The sequence below is a fragment of the Cyrtonyx montezumae genome, unplaced genomic scaffold (assembly GCF_038088225.1).
Source record: "Cyrtonyx montezumae isolate F1298 unplaced genomic scaffold, pur_monq_1.0 scaffold_7, whole genome shotgun sequence".
Taxonomy (NCBI): Eukaryota; Metazoa; Chordata; class Aves; order Galliformes; family Odontophoridae; genus Cyrtonyx; species Cyrtonyx montezumae.
The window spans coordinates 20,912,559-20,929,840 of NW_027072078.1; the positions used below are offsets into that span (position 1 = coordinate 20,912,559).

The window sequence follows — 17,282 nt, forward strand, 5'->3', positions numbered from 1 at the left end:
GAATGTATCCTCTATCTTTTATTCAGAACTTGTTTAAAATATGCCTCAAGACAGTGCAATGCATCCCTATTGTCTGCAGAAATAAGATGTCCATTATCTATGACTACTGAACTTCAATTTTTGTTTGAATGGGAGGAAAAAAAATGTTTTAAATACTTAAAATCGCTAGTTTGAATTAAGGACTGACCAATTCTGGCTGGTCGAGCTGGTCAAAAGTTACCCACAGGAGTTCTTATGCTACACCCAAAACAAGACAGACTTTGTTTCTTCCTCAACTGCTTGTGGACAGTGCAAAAGAATTGCAAACATTGTCATGAAACTGAGAAAATTGAAAGGGATTGTCATCATGAAAGCTGATCAAGATTGGATGGAGGCGCAATTATTCCCTTCCTTGCTCATCTGCAGCAGAATTTCTAGACAGACTCCAGAGTAGTTAGGAATGACACTGAATGAAAGTTTCTCATACATAATGGATAAATTGAAGTTAGATTCTTATCTACCTTCACATAGGATGAACAAGACAGCTAATTTTTGCCATCAGTGGGTAGGTGATTTAAATTAAAACTCTATGTATTAAATAGCTGTTTGGAACGGGACCAATCAGAGGTGACTTAAAGGTTTAATGAAGAAAGCCGAAAAAAAACTATTGCTTGTATAATGCAACCATCCGTATTAGCTAGGCATCTTAGGATGAAGTAAACCAGAGTACAGGAAAAGCTCAGAGCATGTAGTGTTTGTGTGATGACCGATTCTCTCAGATCTATATAAACACAAAGAAAAAGCTATTGGTGGCAATCAGTGAAACTGAACTGGTACGTTTAGCTGCAAACAGACATGATTTCGTGAGCAGCCCAGCTGCATCTTCTGTTGACTTCCATTGCCAGTAATGGGAGCACTGCCTGGTGCACATGGAGCTTCACAGGAGGGGAAGCCTGAATACAGAAGTATTCTAAATACTGATGTGTTAGTGCCAGTTAAACACTTCTGCTGGATGACCTTAGAATCGTGTATAGCCTTGTATGTGTCACAAAACTGAATAGAGCTCTCTGCAGCTGTCAGGAGCAGCTGAAGCAGGGCAGCGTGTGGCTCAGCTGGAAGCTCAGACAGGAGTACGGCACATTCAGTGGCTATTTGGTGTGATGTTGATAAACCAGGGGGCTACTGGAAAAATACATAATTGGAGCCACTCGATTGAAATAAATATTGAAGAATTTGTTGAAAGGGTTAATAGCCATTAAGTCTAGAGGGTTGGTTTAATTGATGAAAACAATCAAGTGCTTTTCATCTTGGTGGCCCATTAACAAAGGCCGTTTATTTAGCCTTTGTGCTTAGGAGTGTGGCCTACTGCGACCCGGATTGAGGAGCCTTTCATTTGTGTTGCAAAGCAGTCAGGGCCATACCATGGGGCTGAGGGTAGCATTATGACAAGGAGATCTTGCAAGTAATTGGAACAGTGTGTGTTGGGGGGGAGGGGAATAGCACACAGATTACTGACAATGACTCAAATATTTCTGCATTTCTAGAGCCCTCATCCATCGCTAGCAAGTATAAACTGTATCTTTGTTGTTGTTGTTGTTGTTGTTGTTGTTGCACATATGTGCAGATTAGGATACAGTACCTGTCTTCTCTGAATCCCCAGGTGATGCGCTGCCATTGCCTCTGTTTATTTTAGTACCTTTATGGGAATTGTGCTAGGCAAATTCCTAGCAAATTATTTTTGTGTCTTGTATTGCCTACAGCCTGGCGATACAAGGCAGACAAAGTACAGAAGGGAGTGAATGTTTGACACAGTTTGCAAACTGAGGAAGTAAGGCACAGGGTAATTGAGCGACTTGCTCACCCTCTCACACACATGCTGTAGTAGATCTGGTGACAAAGTCTCCCAAGACTCTAGCTGGTATCTTGACCAGAAAAAAAAATCAGTTGTTTAAATATTCCTGACTATGTCAAAGTAATAATAATTTCAAGTGAAATATGCCTGTTTCTTTCAGCCTAAACTAGTGCAAAGACACAAATTGGTGCACAGTACAAAAGTTAACTTAGTTCCTGGGGTGAAGAGGATTAAATATACTTCACTTCTATTCTGCATTGCATATGACTTTTTCTGCCTTAGGGTAGAACTCCTAACGTCTAAACTAATCTGGAAGGCTTAAATGTGATTTCTCACCCAACACCCCTACTCCATGGATAACAGTTGATTGGGTTTAACCAAGCTGCCCTTAAACTCCTCTGACACAGCAGCACATACAGAGCTTCTCTGGCCCATGCAGCTGTGTTTTCATCATATTTCAATCTGTCCAAACCAGATCAGTAAGACTGTTACTATTACAGGAAATAAAAAGTAATATCTAATGTCCCATTAACAGACAGAGAAATCTGATATGGATAAAACCATGGATTACCCTTTTCTCTAACACTGACAAAACCACAGCACATTTCTATTGGTGTGCTCTGTAGGAAGGCAGTTTTTAAAGCAAAACGCTCTTTTGGTTGCTCTACTTGTGTCTGGCTAGCACTAGGTACACAATTCAGTGTTTACCTTCCTTCATAATCCTACATTTTGTGCAGCGTGTAAATGAGGGAAGCATTTCTAACCCTTTTAATATTTGATTATGAAGACAAGAGTTAGTATTGGCAGACAACATAAGCAGTTTTAATTCTAAGGCTGAGAATGTAGCAGCTGAAGCAAACAATACCAAGTATAAAAAGTTAAGAAATTCTTCATTTTTTTTTAAAGTCCCCACTGCAATGCTGTCCTGTCTGTATTGCACAGCTTGTGCTTGTGTTTCTAAGCTGACTGAATAGACAATTTATCAAAAAGGCACGAGCAGAGAATGTTCTGAGTGAGGCTAAATTAAGGTTGTTTTGCCTAAGAATTCTTTACTTATTCCTTCTTAATACAGTAAACATTTTCAATACCGTATTAAAAATGAAATAAAACTACTGCAATGGAGCCTCACATAAACGATTTCAATTGAATAATTATGTTTTCCCATCTCATTTTAATAAAAACTGAGTATCGTTTGCAAATTCTTATTAACTGTCAGTGGGATTACTGCACTGTAAAAGTTTACAATAATTAAGTTGCAGGCTTACATTTTAAATTAACTGTGATAAATATTAAACGATCCATTTTTAACTGCTTTGATATTAGCTTTGCTAAAGAAAACAGAGTAGATATTCCAACAGAGATAGATTGATGATAAGAAAATACCCTGGTTGAAATAAGATGGAACCAAACCGGCCTGACACTTACATTAACAGATCATGTTTGGGGATGAGATTAAGCTTTAGACTCTGTTTGGGAAAATTCTAAGTCCCTGCAGGGAGCGACTAGGAAGGAGCCTGGAGATCAGCTTTAGCTGTTACAGTTGTAATCAAATACTCTCTCAGCCAGATTTCTTCTTTCATCACTTCCAGGAGCTGTTGTGGCAGAGCATTGCTGCTCCTCTCCCTGGCAGCCTTCCTCAGTAACTCGACACAGCTAAGCTGGAGGCGGCTGCAGTTCTAAGAGCTGGAATGGTACAGGCTGCCTTTTCCCCCTCCTCATTTCCTACAGATTTTTTCTTCTGGATGCTTCTCTCCCCATTCGTGATGGCACAACACCTTGTGACAACTGCGGTAGTTGTTTACATGAAATTGGATTCTAGGAAAACACTCTTCTAGCTGTCTGTAGAACAACGTGTATTTTTCTTTCAAATCTCTTTCTTAGTCTTTCCTTTTCTACAAGAAAATCCCCACAGGTCCATTCACCAGTTCCTGGTCTTTATTTCTTCTTCTACTTGCTTGTTCTGTTTTTCTCAGAAAGAAACGAAGTGTACTAGCACCACAACCTGTCAGCTGAGAGGCCAGCCCTGCATTCTTTGTAGTTCAACCAAGAACTCCAGACCACAACTTGGCCGTTCCTGAAGCAATCTATAACAATATCATCACGTAGCTGGGCTGCAGCAGCATATTTCCCCACAAAGTAGTGAAACTTCATTTCTACTGTCCTCTGCCCATACCCTACCCTGGAGCCGCACTACTTTGCATTCTTCAGATAGAACTGCAGCTTCTATGCTTTTTCCACTGCGTAAATGCCAGTACAGCCAACAGAAGGCAGCTGATTTTAGCCATGGCCATTTTGGCTTTTTCAGGTGCACTTTCTTAACCCTCTCAAATGTCACAGTATTTGTCTTTTGCTCAGCTTTTCCCTGTCTTTAACTTCTGTTGCTCCCACACAGTGTTACCACTATGGGCATGAATTATTGACATCCATGGCCTTTTTTGCACTCACTGCTCTTCTCATAGATATTCCAGCTATGCCTACACCTAAAACAAACAGGCAAAAAACAAACAAACAAACAATCAAATTCTCTCATGCAGCTTTCCTGGAGAAAAAGCCACAAAGATGCAAGTAGTCTTTTAATTAGTGTGACCCATAAAGGATATACAAAGTTCCTCTCTGGTAACATTTACAAAGACATCTTAACGGCTGGTCAGGTGAGCTGTAATGTCATTTGTGTAAATTGTCCTCTGCTCAGCTGGGCTTCAGATGAGTCACTTCACTTCCCATCCCTCCCATTGCTCAGCTCCTTCAGGGATTCATGGCTGCAGAAAGGCCGTCTCTGCTATTGTACTGGCATGTCTGCAAATCTTTAAGTTTTTAAATCCCTCTTTCTGCTGCTAGCACATTCAGCTTGGTTAACACTCATACACACAGCTGTTGTGATGGACCTTGCATATACGTTGTTAATAAGTAGCGCAGTAAGACAAAACCGACTGATTAACGTGACAAAGAAGCAGCATCTGCTTAATATTCTGAGAATCAGTTTATCTCTGGGTAGAAAAGACACGGTTGTCAGAACTAAACACGCTGGGTTAAGCGTTTTTATTATGAATACCGGCAGATTACGGGGTGTTGCTGGTCCCCGCTTCTGATGTTTGGGAAAGTCTCCTTCAGAGAGAAAACAGCCAGCCGTGCCCGGTATTGCCTACATGAGGAACTCTTCCTGCTCGAGGTTGAGGCGTACCCGGCACAGCTGGCACAAGTACAAATGCAAGGATGCACTAAGGACCATTCGGTCCGGTATTGTGGCGGCCGTTCAGGCTTTAGCGCTGCAGTTCCTTCTTCTCCTTGCTGCCCAACAGACCCTTCGCCGCCAGCCAAACGAAGCCGTCCGAATCGGTCCCCAACCCTCCCGAAAACACGCGCCCTGCACCACCGCGCTGCTTCGAGCCGCACAAAGGCGGTAACAAAGCCCAACCCGGCTAATTAGGTCAGAGCCGCGCCGGCCGCGGGGTTGCGACCGTCGCAGCCCTCCCGCAGCCGAACCTCCTAGCGCCCGCTCCGGTCCCCGCCGCCCGGCCCCACGCTATCCCCGGGGCTGCCCCGCCGCCGGCCGGGCCCGGGGCTCACCCGGCGGGCGCAGAGCGGGGCTAAGCACCGCCCCTCGCCCCCTCCCTCTCTCCTCCCTCCCTCCCGCCGCCAGCCCGGCCCCGCCGCCTGGTACGGCCGCCGCCGCCCCGAGCGCTCCCCGCTCCGCAGCCGGCCCGCGGCTGCTCGGCACGGCCGGGCGGGGACTTGGCAGCAACTCGCGGGGAGAGGGAGAGAGAGCGAGGGAGAGAGCGCCTGCCCCCGCTGCCCGCTCCGCTGTGGCTTCGGGGCGGAGGAGGAAGGTCCGCGCTCGGCCGAGGAGCAGCAGCCGCCGCCGCCAGCGAGGAGAGACGGAGAGGCGGCCGGAGCCCCCTAAAGTGCCCCCCCAACCCTGCGCTGCAGGCTACATTTCCAGCTTCATGGGCAAAGTGTGGAAACAGCAGATGTACCCCCAGTACACCACCTACTACTACCCCCAGTATCTGCAGGCGAAGGTAGGGCACGGTGCGGCTGCGGCCGGACGGGGTCCGGGGCGCGGACGCGGACCGGGGCGGGGGGTGGGGGGGAGCGGGCGGGATCGGCCGGGGATCGGAGACAGGAAAGAGCCGGCGGCCCCTTCCTGCCGGCTCCTCGCTGCCGGTTCGCCGGACCCTCCTCATCCTCGCTGCGCTCCCTTCCCCCGCACGCCCTCGGCAAAGCGGAGCTCCGCGGGCCCCGGCGCCGCCGCCGTCTCTCGTTTTGGGGAACGACCCAAAGTTCGGGCGGCGGCCCCGGGCGGCCGCTGTCCGCCGCGCTTCGGGCCGGGGCAGGGACGCGCTGCCGTGCCGGGGGGCAGCGGGACACGGCCGTGGTGCGCCGGCGGCGGCCGTCATTCCGCCTCGCTGGGGACACCGCCGCCTGGCCGAGCGCCGGCAGGTCCGCATTGTCTGAGGAGTTGGACCTTTGTGAGCAGCCGCCTCTCAGTTTCCAAACTGGCTTGAAAAGGCTAACGTTAAGGAGCCGGCTGCCGACGGTTCGTGTTGTCCGCGGGTATCTGTCGTGTGCCGGAAAATGGGTTTTAACAGTTCTGGCGGTGGTGGATCCCCCGCTTTTTTTTGTGTTTTATATTATTTTTTCCCCTCTCTCCTTTGAGGCTGTGAGGGCAGCCAGCCCTTACGCTGCTTTAGAAGCATCACGCTGCAAACTGGCAGATGCAGAGGTGGTTGCATCAGCTGTCTGGAACATTTAGCATAAGCCTCTCCAACCACCAGTGTCACTCCTCACAAATCAAAACGGACCCATATGAGGCTTCAATGTGTGAACTTTTTTTTAGAGGCTATAACTTGTGTTCTGCTGTGATTTAATTTTTTCTTTCTTTTTTTCTTCCATTTTTTTTTCTTTTTCTTTCTTTCTTTTTTTTTTTTTTTTTTTTCCCTATGGAGGTGCCTGGCCTGTATGGCAGTAAGAGGACAGGAATTCTCTTTATCTGCATGTATGATGGGCTCCTCTGTTTATTGTGCCCTGAGATGCTGCATTGTGAGATGTAATATATATACTTGGCTGAAAAATAAATTTGGTTTGACAGTCATGAGACGTTTTACAAGTCAGCAGTGAGGAGGCTTTGAAACGTGCTTTCATATGTACAGAAATTGACAGAAATACGATGAAGGTCTTTAGGTGGTTTGGAATGAGTAATTATCTCTTACATGTGTAATTGACACTGGACTTAATAGGAGAGCATGTCACCATTTACAGATTATGCTGCAGAGCAGTCGCTTCAGGACTCTTTAGATACGGATATTTCCATGCATTATTTTTAGGAAAGTACAATGCCTGGCACACAGCCCCTTGCATCACTCAGCTCTCCAATGCACTCCAAGATCTGCATTCTCAAATGAGAAAATGTTTTTGTTCGGAAGCATTTGCTTTTAGGATTTTATGTGGCGTTAGTAAGTTATGAACTGAGTCCATACCATTGAATATACATAAAGCAATCTCACTTGGCTTTTCTGACCTGTAAATAATTGAAGAGGGAGGAGCGCTTTAATAGCTTACTGTAGTTACTAGGGTATGATCCTAGAAATCCATGATCCTATAAGAAAGCTTGATGGACCATCTTCTGAAAATGTTTCCTGTACAGATAATTTAATATTGATTTGAGTTACAGTCAATGACATCTTCAAAACATCTTGCAGTCTTTGCTCTAAAATGATATGGCCTGAAATCACATTACTTTGTTTCAGCAGGGAGAGCATGCAGCCCTTTGACCGACACACATGAAATCAAATATCTGGGATCCAAAGTTTCCTCTTTTGAGAGATCTTGATTTAAAAAAAAAAAAAGAAAGAAAGAGAGGGAAGAGAACAGGTGGCCCCTTGCTGGGTGCAGGAGGGCTGGTAACCAGGAGTTTTGACATTGGAGCATGTAGAATTCTGTAACAGAAGAAATCTCCTCTTTATGGATTCTCTCTGAAAAAAGAGTTCATCTTTTTTAGCTGGAATATTCTTTGGGTTCTAAAAACAACCACTGCCCAGTACACTAAATATTTCAAGAATTCTGGAGACATCTTTGGTTTTTGTCAAACCCATATTAGAATAGAACTGAACACGGGCAGCCTTTGCTGTGATGGCTGATGGTACATGGTCACAAGGGGGAAGGAAGAGATACTGAGAGTGGAAGTTTTGCATCCCAGCTTGTTCTTCCTTAAGTGATGATGGAAAATCTGCTGACTAATAAACCACAAATTGATAATTAGGAGATGACAGGAATTACTTCAAGATAGATATCTATGTCTTTTTCTCCGTTGAGAGCTCAGAAATACTCATTAGATGTTGCGTGCTGTGCTAGTGGTTCTTAGGGTTAAATGTGTTGTGGTCAACTGTTTTAATTGCTACAAAATGTGTTATAAATTTTAAAAACAGATTTTGTGTTTGTCTGTTATGATCCTCACAATCTTATCTGTGAAGCATTGAAGCTGTTTCAGTCACATATTCTGGGAGGAAATACAAGCAGTTGCCATGATTCAGCAACCCTTCCCCTTAATCTTGGGGAGTTCAGCATTGAAAATGATGAGAGAAGCCATAGAGTTAAATAAAATGAACAAAATAAACATTGGAAGAAGGTGTAAGGCGTTTACTATGAAAAACCATCATGGTAATGAAAGTAGAAAGTTTGAAATTGTTTCAGGGTAAAACTTTTTAACCTCTTGCATTTTCTGGGCTGACACCAGTTTTACTCTGTTTTACTCGGCATCTATTTTTATTTTTATTTTTTATTTTTTTGCATCTTCTAATACGTATATGTTTTAGAACAGTTCTTGTTTTGCAACATTGCTTGGCACGTCAGAGAGCATCAAAAATATTTCCTAAGTCCAACAGACATCAACATTTTAGAAAATGGTGCTAATTAAAATTTATAGGTATTACTAAACCTTAAATGCCATTCTGACTGGTAGGTATGCTATAGGCAATGAGTTGTAACAGTAGCACGGCAGCTGGAATGCAGATAAACAAATACAAATGGGCATCACTCGACCATAACTTGTTTGTTTTGGTCAAGCAACAAACAGAAGGGAATTTCTGCTTTGATTTCCTTTACTTATGTATCTAAAGGCGTTCAGGGACACACTGTACACTGACTTTGTGCTAGCTGTCTGCATTGCTGTTTTTTCCTTGGAGAATAATATGACAGTCTAACTGTCTAATTCTAGTGATAGACTTCTGCATCATGAAGCAGATTTTCTTAGTGTAAGAAAGTGTAGAAAAAGGCAATGTTTCCTATGGGGAGCTTGATTTATTTGAAGTGCCAGCATTTTGTAGCGATAGATAATAGATAATTATTGTATTCTATCTCTTTCACGTGGTATTAGATTGCAACAACTCAATTCACAAATCTTGTGAATGTTGCTAAATTGCATTCTGTCGTTGTTCCTACTGTGTCATCTGGTGGCTGTAAAATGAGTGCCCTGGCAGTTAGGAGTAGAACTAATGTTTCTGGAAGTGTGTGTAGGTTTGTAGGCAGTTCTGTGGATGGATGCAAACAGGAGGTGAGCAGGCAGATCCTACCTCGTTAAAAACGTATTTTCAGGCAGTTGACAGCAAACTTTAAAATGGGAACACTGAGTTTTTGTGCAAACCTGTTGATGGCACAGTAAGTGGGACACCAGCTAAAAGGGGCCTTGCTGTATTAATGCCACAAAGCAGTGATCCCTCCAGCTCCATTAAATGATCTCAGGGGATGTAAAAAATGGAGAAGGGAAGAGTGTTCCCCAAGAACAGCGTTTTGTCTTTTCCCAAACATCCATTCCAGAACTTGGAGTGCTTGCATCCATCCGAGAGACCACTGACTTTTTGTGACTGATCTCAGTGGCTGGTTTATATAATCATTCCAGCTACCTTCATTTGAGTGGAAATGTCTGTCCTTGTCCCAGTTACAGCGCCTTTTAACTTTTGAAGTTTAGTTTGGGTAGCTTGCTGTGAACTAGAAATATGTTCTTCAGAAAGATAATTCTTGTATTTTCAGAAGTTGATTCCTTACTAGAAATGGATTGGGCAAAGTTTGCACATTGCTCAGCGTGCATTTGTTCTCCTTGCCTTGAAATACTCCTGTTTTGCCTTGAATTATTCTGTACCAGGGCCTCTCCTGAGCTGTAATGTCAGATTAGTCTGATGGGTTAGAACACACAGGAGCAGGACGTAACCAGATATGTTGTTAATAGCAATAATTTAAAGACTGATCCCAGATTCTCCATGCTGGAAGCATGGTATTGTTTGGTGGAGTGAGGAGGGACGTGTATTGCATGTTCAAGTACATCACTGTTGTAATTTTATAAATTGCTCTGATAATGATAAAGATGCACTCAGTGCAGAAACACTCTACTGTATCTTCATCATGAAGACTGGCTTTGTTGAAGTCAGTGTGAGTTTTGCTTTTGATTTCAAATAAGCAACATTTTTTCTTTGAAATTTGATTCAAGCTTGGTATTTGCTGATTATGTTTAATTTGGAGGTGATTTGCAATAGCGTGATATTCATGATTTTGGAAGAGACAAAGTGAGGCAGTATAACACGTAGATGGTGTGCTTGAGGCTGTGATCAAGGAGAGGCAGTGATGGTGCCCTTAAATGTGCCTATTTTCTGTGTTTTGCTAGGCAATCTTTTTAAAAGAGGTTTTAAAAAGCCATGACTTTCCTGCCTTAATGCAACTTCCTTAGGGGGAGGAATGGTGTATATATGCTTTGAGGCTGAATTTGCAAATTGCAAAGAAAAAATATTTTCCTCACATCATTAATGGCAGAAATGACAGACTCTTATTAGCTTTGTAATTTCAAGAAGTTTGAGACTAAACTCATCCCTGGAGTACGCTGTGCTTGGGGCTTAATTTGATACTGCATGATTGGCCTCGTTTAACAAATGTCAACAAAATCTTGGTCCCTCTACTTGATTCAGTAGTAACTTTACTGCTGGTGTATGAGTCAGATCATGAGCCTAGTAATATTATAGGACTGACTTTTACACAGAAGTGGTAAACCAATATATGGCTTGGAAAAGGCTCAGAAAGCTTATTCAGCACTGTTTTGCTGTTGTATTTGGTTGTTATCTCCCAAGTCACCAGGTAAATTCCAAATCTGTGTCCAGATCATTTTTTCAGTGTTCAGGGTCTATAAAGTAAGTGGGCAACAACTGTAGGAGGAGGGAATTGTATGGCATGTCTGATCTGTACTAATGTATTTTTTAGCTTTATCTTCAATGCAGTATCCCAGGGCAGTCATGAATAGCGTGCAATAAGTCTGTGGGGGAGAAGTTAAATTTCTTTCAATAAAATGGTTCTTTAAAGTATGTTTTCTTTCACAACTTTACTGTTACTCTTGGTAATTACTACAGTTTTTTCTATAAACCAGAGCTGAGCATGCTGTTTAGATTCTTACCCTTATTTGTGAAGAGGACTGTGCACTTCAGAATACTTTACTTCTGCTTTGAGCGTAGAACTGCAGGTCTCAAGCTATGATGAAATTTCCTGTGAGTGAACTTCTAAGTTTCCACTTCACACTGAAGGAACACAGAGATTTGCCAAATTATTGAAAATTTCCAGTGTAGATTAACGCAATGTAGTAAAGCACTGTTTAAAATTATTTTTCTATAAACCAACACATTTCAGAAAAATATCTATGTAGGGTGTACATAAAAAAGTAAAAATGAAACAAATGAGAACCTGAGAGAATTCTAATCAGCTTTGTAGCCCGGCAATCTGTGCTATCAGTGTTGATACTAGATCCATCAGTCTTACTCAGAAAGATAATTGATGCTACTGATTCAGTGCTCCTAATGAAGTACACTTGCTGTGGTATCAACAAAGAGGGTTGAACAAAGGCACGGTAATGAACTGAAAAATGCAGCTTGGTACAGTTGGGTATTTCAGTAGTCAGAATCAAGAATTAATAACAATTTATAATACATTGTTTTTAATAAAATTATGTTTTTAGTTCGAGAAAGATTCAAGATATGTGCTTAAATGCAGCCAAAAGCTTACTTCAAATGATATACTCATTTTTTGTTGTATTGCATGTGTGTTCTGTGGTCTGTGCAAAGCTGTGGTCACAGCTGTCTGTGGGAAAAGCACCCGCTTACTCAAAGAAGTGAAAAATGTTGGACAAACATGCTGATAAGAATCTTTTTTTTATCTGAGTTTAGTTCATGTCAGTAAGAACACAGGCACACAACAAATTCAATTCATGTTTATGGTACCTAATATGTGATAATTATGATCTGCCTTTATGTACTTGCTTAATAACACTGCTGAAAACATGGGGCTCTGCCTTTAAATATGGTTTTGTTAACTTCTAAGCTGAGTTACATTGTCTCGCAAGTGAAGGAGGCTAAGAGCTTGGCTTGGGCATGGGTACCAAGGTTCACATTTTTTCACCGTAGCCTTTGTAAGTTGCTTTGCTTTGTTCATGGTCTGAGGCTGTATTTAGGCTCAATTGCTCTGACTTGATGAAAATATTTCAAAATATGTTTGTACTAAATTTCTGAAATTTCATTGTAAGCATGAGGGCCATGAGAATTGCTTCTAAGTCATTCCAAGTAGATAAAGAGTGCTAACCCAGAGTGTTCTGCATGACTGTGCTGAGAGCGAGGTGTTGCTCTGCCATCCAGGGGTAGCAGGGACGGGTTTCACTTTGTGGCTTTTACTACAGGTTAAGAACTGAGTTCCCTTGCTTGTCTCTTGGCAACACACGCTGACACAATTTCTGTGGCAGTTTATAGGTTGTGGCAGTATCTGTGACCTCTTCTGTCCCTCAGGCCATAGCTACATAATCACTTTAATTTTACATAGCTATGCACAGCAGCCAAAAAAGGGCAGTCTTGTGTTTCCCCATTGCCCCGGGCAACTCATTCTAGCCCCTTCCTGAGTGCCAGTACTGGCGTGGTCACTCACTGAGCTGAATCAAGAAACCAGTCTGACTGAAAACTAACTCTCAGACTCCCAGATGCAATGTATTATTGCAGTGCAGCAACTAATGAGATACCTGAGGAGATGGAGATTTTCTTGGCTGTGGGTAAAGTTGTGCCCCCAAAATAGTGTATCCTCTTTGGTCCTGCTTTCATACAACAAAATTGTTTCTTGTTTCTTTCATTACAAATTTTTCCATGTCCTTAACAGCAAGGATGAAGAATCCAAACCAAAAGAAGATGTGACGTAGCTCATAGGCAACCTATATTTGTTGATTGCACGTGTAAGCAGGTAGCACTACTGGCATCATTTTTATATGAATTTATCGCTCATTTACTGTTTTAAATTGAGTTCAATAATTGGTCCACTGAATGTTTAAAAACAAAACATTTCAGTTTGTGCTTAATTCTTACAACCAATGAATGTGGGAGAAAGTGTGAAATAAGTTTGTGAGAGTCCTTAAGTTAGGTATAGACCTGTAAGGAAGAGAGAACTGAAAGTAAATGAGACTTCCAGCCTTGTAGCATAACGTTACATCTAACTTTCCATTTTCAGTGCAGTGCAACATTGATATTTTATTTCATTCTGGGAAGAGAGAGGGGAAGGCTGGCGCTTCAAATTAGCAGCAGCTGTAGAATTAAGGAAAGGGTGTTAGTGACTCATTTGGAAAAGTACTAGCTAAAACATTCTGTCTCCTAGAAAAAAACATCCAGGAAAGGTTTGTGATAGAAACTTTTTTGAGTTCCTTGAATAGTGCCTGTGACCTTCTGGTTTCTTCCAGTTTTGATTTGGACAATTGCATTTTAAAGTGAGAGGAGTACATGGGGATGCTGTGGAGTGGGGAACGTTTCTGCTCTTAGGGCCAAAACCTCCAGAATTCCTCTTACCTCTTTTGACACAGTCAGCTGTCCAAAAGTTCAGATTCTCTGATTGTTCCAGGTGGAAAAATAAATTAGCGATATTCAGTTGTTCCTTTAATATAGCTGATTTATTTTGCTTTGTTGAATGCAGAGTAGAAGGGCTTGGTCACTTCCACATGCCTGTTAGGTGTGAGGGGTATCCCCAGGTGTGGGGCTGTGCATGTGAAGTGAAGCTGATGTAACTGCTAAGCAGGCCAGTTGTGATATAGGCACCTGCAGTGTTCCACTGGTTACTGGCCTCCAGGTAGAGAGTGACCCATTAATTGGGGTGGTCTGAGCCCAACCATTCCAGTATCATTCCCATCTACTTGTCCACCCATCCAGACCATAATGTCCAACGCTAGGTGCAAGAGGGTAGTGTGAGAGAGTATCAAATCCTTACTGAAATCAACACGAATGACATCAGCTGCCTTCCCCTTGTCTGTACATCTGGTAGTTTTCTCTCAGAATGGGATTGCAAGGCAATAGGTGCAAGTTGTAACATGAGAAAACAGTAATTAGATATGAAGAAATTTTTTTCTTGCCATGAGGGTGGAGAAGCACCTGAGCAAGTGCAGAGAGAGGCTATGGCATTTCTGTCCTTGTGCCACCTGCTCCAGCTGAAGCTGCTCTCAGAGGAAGTTGGACTGGCTGACCTCCAGACATCTGGCACAAACTAAGTTAGCTGTGATCCTATAAAGTACACCCTGATAACTGTATCATCAGTGTAACTGGCTCTAAAGTAACTGTTCCTCCTGTGTTTCGTCATTGCAAGCTGTGGTGTGGCATTTTGAATAGAAAAGTTGAGAAGGAATTATCTTTTGCTATTTAATGTGTATTCTACAAATATGCAAATGCCATTTCAATAATCTTTTCAGCATGTAAATTCCTTTATCCCATTTCAGCAAGTATAACATATAAGCTGCTTAAAATTGAAGAATTTATGTTTGTCTGTTTATTTTTCTCCTGGCAGGCATTGTAGTGCTACAAAAATGATGTTGTAGGTTGTGACAGACGTGTGTATGTTCTCATACCAAATTACTTCTTTAAGCTAATGTTTCTTGTTCTTGTATCAAATATGAGTTTGATAATAAGTTTTTATCTTGAACATAGATTAAAAATAATAGTAGTAAAAAAAACCAAAACCAACAATAATTAACTCTAAATTAAATCTGTTTCTCTACAAGCAGATGCTATTTACAGGAACAGCAAAGAGACCTCAGGAGAGCAATGTTCTGACTTTCTGGTAGAGAAAACAGGGAAAGAATGACTGTGTTGCCCTTCCTTTACAGTTCAGCTCTATCTCACGTGACTTTTCTTGGAAATTACAGTAAATTTGTCAGCAGTAGAATCTATGGATGTCTGAAGGGCTTCCAACCCACTCATCTAGCTCCTCTAGCCTACCCTATTAGGACTTCTTTCAAGTGTCTTTTATATAGTAATTCCCCTATGTGTTCTAAGGATTTTCAGTTGAAGGTATGATAATTGGAAGCTTTAATGATCCCAAACCCTGAAGTTAATCCTAAAGATGCTGCTTCTGATGGAAAACAAAAGCAAACAAATAACCCCCCCCAAGACAAGCAAGCAAAAAAACAAAAAGCCAATAAAAACAAGCAGTCAGTTTTAGTTAGCAGCCAAGTTGATGATTTGAAAAAAAAAAAAAACCATAAACCACCAAATGTCAGGGTTTTTTTTATTTTTTTTATTTTTTTATTTTTTTATTTTTTTTATTTTTTTTATTTTTATTTTTTATACTGCTAACAGTGTGACAGTGGTTGTTCATTAATTCTGAAAATCAGTTTCTTTCTTTGGTACCAGAATATATATTTAGGGACAGGATAATGTTGGCCTTAAGATGACTTCCTTGTGAACAGACAGTGGCACTATCACTCCAAGTTATTATAATGGAAATAGAATTACCTTAATGAACACTTATTTATTTCCTTCTTTATCTTAGCTTGTTTGCCTTGATGGTGGCTGGGCTATCTGAATATAAATAAATGTGAAGATTTTTACAAAAATATAGGATTGAGGAGATATTCATGCATAGAAGGTGTTTATTCTCTTAGGAATTTTAAATGCTATTTTTGGACTAATATTTAGTTGTGTACCTGGGACTAGAGAAACACCTAATGTCTAACACTTACATGCAAAGTAGCTATGCATCTTTCTGGGGGGAAAGGAACCAAAACACTATAAAAATGAAAGAATGACAGACACTTTGTTATACTGCCCCAAAAGATGCAGAAAAGCAGCTATACGTATTTTATATCTGCTACCTCTTTCCTTCTTTTAAAAGCAAAAGTGGAGTTCTGTGTCAAATGAATAATTGAATAATGGAGAATATGAATAATGAATGAATATTAATTACTCATTTTTTTTTACTCACATGAAATACAGTAGGCCATTTTCCACGCTTACTTGTACCCTACTCATCTTTGTGAAGATTAGCATAAATGGCTCCTCTTGCTGATATTTATATCAAGTTTAGGAATACATGTGTGTTAAACAAGGCAAATCCTGTATTTTTCTGGAATGGATCTTCTTAAGAGTAAGTCTTTCAGTGCTTTCTCCAAACATTTATTCCATCTTCGTTATTGATGGAAAACATGCTTCATCTCATCTAGCTGTTGTTGTCAAGGGAGGTTGCTGCAGATCCCTGTGTTCTGGTAGCTGTTGCTAACATTGCATATACACATTTTGAAATGTGCTAGATATATATTTTACTTTGGATTTATACGTCAATTGTTAGGAAATATTTGCTGTTGATTCAGTTTACTAAATGGACCAGGTATTATTACTCTTGGATTCTTGATAGTTTGGTGTCTACTCTGCAGAGTGGTCTAGTTCAAGATATTGGGCGAACTAGTGATGTGCGTGTAATAAATATCCTGGGTTGCTGACTGTGTAATGAAGGCATTCTTGTGTAATGCGGACACTTTGCTGTGATTTTTCTCGTAAATTAAGACCATGATCCTTCTGTTGATGCTGATAGTGAGCTCCACGTGTTCTTTAATTTCATGGCCATGGCATCCTGTCTTTGCAGAAAGCCATGAAGGAGAATCTTTTTTTTTTTTTTTTTTGCAAGCTAATCTCAAAAAATTAAAAGCATTATAACATTATCTGTATTTATTTCACTACAGCCCCACATTTTTTTAATTTAAATGTGGTAATTGCAGAATTTCTCCAGACTGTGCCTGAGTATTGTTCATGCCAGCCAAAGCTGAATTCAGGAGCCATTTACTGTGGGTACCTTGGAGATAGAGGAGAGAAGGCTTTCTAGTGTTAAGGGTTGCTGTATGCAAATCTGAGTGTTTCTGCTTACCTATTTACTGGAGGACATCAGGGGACTGAGCTGGGCTTTCTCTCTCTTTCTTCTGGAAGCAGAAATCTGAGAGCTGTGTCTGGGAATGGTGAGCACTTCACAGCTTTGTGAGGATCTTTTGATAATTGATACTTTTAGGAATAATATCCGGAAAAGAGGAAAGAATGGATCAAGACACCATTAAGATTAACAATGCCCGATCCTTTGGTTTCTTCAGTTCTGCGTAACAGTGGCTTCACTGAAGCAGTAGATATCTTTGGGCTGGTGGCCC

At 41.5% G+C, this 17,282-nt stretch overlaps 1 protein-coding gene across 4 annotated transcripts in view; it reads left to right on the forward strand.

The window, feature by feature from the left end:
- The first annotated feature begins 5,566 nt into the window (after nt 1-5,566).
- Nucleotides 5,567-17,282, forward strand: part of RBMS1 (RNA binding motif single stranded interacting protein 1) — a 137,443-nt gene continuing 125,727 nt past the window's right edge. For 2 of the 4 annotated variants that reach the window (XM_065750809.1, XM_065750808.1), the window contains exon 1: nt 5,567-5,850. In XM_065750809.1, the coding sequence (XP_065606881.1) occupies nt 5,776-5,850 (75 nt within the window). In that variant the 5' untranslated portion in view covers nt 5,567-5,775. The remainder of the gene's footprint in view (nt 5,851-17,282) is intronic. The other 2 variants (XM_065750807.1, XM_065750810.1) reach the window with 1 other exon arrangement.